The 1,632-nt window shown below is 26.2% G+C and overlaps 1 protein-coding gene across 1 annotated transcript; it reads left to right on the forward strand.

Annotated features, from left to right (window-relative positions):
* The first annotated feature begins 611 nt into the window (after positions 1-611).
* LOC25491075 (agamous-like MADS-box protein AGL80) lies at positions 612-1,295 on the forward strand. Its single transcript, XM_024778903.1, has 2 exons — positions 612-621; positions 889-1,295. The coding sequence occupies exons 1-2, from the start codon at positions 612-614 to the stop codon at positions 1,293-1,295; spliced, it is 417 nt and encodes a 138-aa protein (XP_024634671.1).
* Positions 1,296-1,632: the final 337 nt, after the last annotated feature.

The following is a 1,632-nucleotide window of genomic DNA, read 5'->3' on the forward strand; positions in this document are numbered from 1 at the left end:
CTCCGCCAAACTCAAATATTATTAAAAAAAACGGGGAAAAATATATGCAAGAGAGAGGACTAAACCAAAACCCACAAAGAAAAAGAAAAAGAAAAAGAAAGTGGAAACATAAATAGTATAAAGATTGTATTAATTTTAAAAAATAATTAGTCAATGATCTATTTAAATATTTTTTAAAAATAGTATTAATTTTTTAATGGAAAAAAATTAATGTCTCTTTTGATATTTTTTTATAAGTCAATAGAATTATGTTAATATTTTTTATATTTATTAATATATATGTACAGTGTCCAGACAAAATTTATATTAAAGATTATAATTTGTATTTAATATTTTTTAATGTCTCTTTTAATATATTTTTTTATAAGTCAATAGAATTAAATGGTCTTTAATATATTCAAATTTATTTAAAGATTATAATTTGTATTTAATTTTTTTTGTTACAATATTTAATATTATAGTTTTTTTTATATGAAATATTTATTATTATATTTTTAAATAGTTTAATGTATCTCAAATTTGTCTATATAAGCAGTACAACAGGAGCAATAAGAAAAACATAACAGAAAACATTTTTACAATTTTTAATTTGTTTTTTGATCCTCACTATCATGGCTAGAGGTAAGATGAAATTAGCATACATAACATGTGACTCGAAGAGGAGGATGACATTCAGAAAGAGGAAAAATGGTTAGTTTTAGCCTCTCTTTGCATATCATACGTATAATTTTTTTTTTATAGAATCAACATATATTAACAGTTTTGTATATGTTTTTTAAATTATAATTTTATAATTGTGAAACTTCGTGAATTAATTTTTATTTAATAAATTTGGAATTTTACTATAGGTTATATTTTTTTTTATGGATATATCTTTTTTTGTAATAGGAATTATGAAGAAGATTAATGAAATTAGCACTCTTTGTGGAATAGAAGCCGGTGCAATAATTTACGAGCAAAACAATCCTGAAGTACAGGTTTGGCCATCAGATTCAGGGGTTAGAAGTGTGATATCCAGGTTTAGGAGTTTGCCTGGACTAGAACGAAGTAAAAAGATGGTGGATCAAGAAGTATTCTTGAGGCAAAGCATTGGAAAAGTCTATGAGCAGTTGAAGACACAAATGAAGGAAACCAGAAAGAAGGAAATGACCAATATCATTCATCATTTCATTCATACCACAGAATTTAATGGATATTTAATGAGCAAACCTGATCTTAATGATTTGTCCTATGTTATTGATGAGAATTTGAGGGAGGTCAATCAAAAGATGAAAGGAATGCGAATTGAAGATTGAGAGGAGGTTGGAAATGGAGCTATGAATGGAACAAAGGAGTAGGGAAATTCAAGTTATGAATAATTTTTCTCTTTTTGTTTTAAAGTTGGTCTTCATGTATGTTTGTTTATTTTATGAGTGTTTGTGTTGGGGTACTTTCGGCCTTAGTTTGTTTGTGTCCGGTTGGGATTGTGTTTGGCTCTTTGCTGCAAAGGGGACTAGTTTTGCTGCAAAGAGGATTTGGGTTTATTAATTTTATTTGATGTTAAAAAAAAACATGTAGGCTTTGTTTTTTAAGTTATTTTTACTTTTAAAGACTATTTTTTAATCTCCAAATGATTGCTGTAATGGTTCATTT

This window comes from Medicago truncatula, chromosome 3 (genome assembly GCF_003473485.1).
Source record: "Medicago truncatula cultivar Jemalong A17 chromosome 3, MtrunA17r5.0-ANR, whole genome shotgun sequence".
NCBI classification, from domain to species: domain Eukaryota; kingdom Viridiplantae; phylum Streptophyta; class Magnoliopsida; order Fabales; family Fabaceae; genus Medicago; species Medicago truncatula.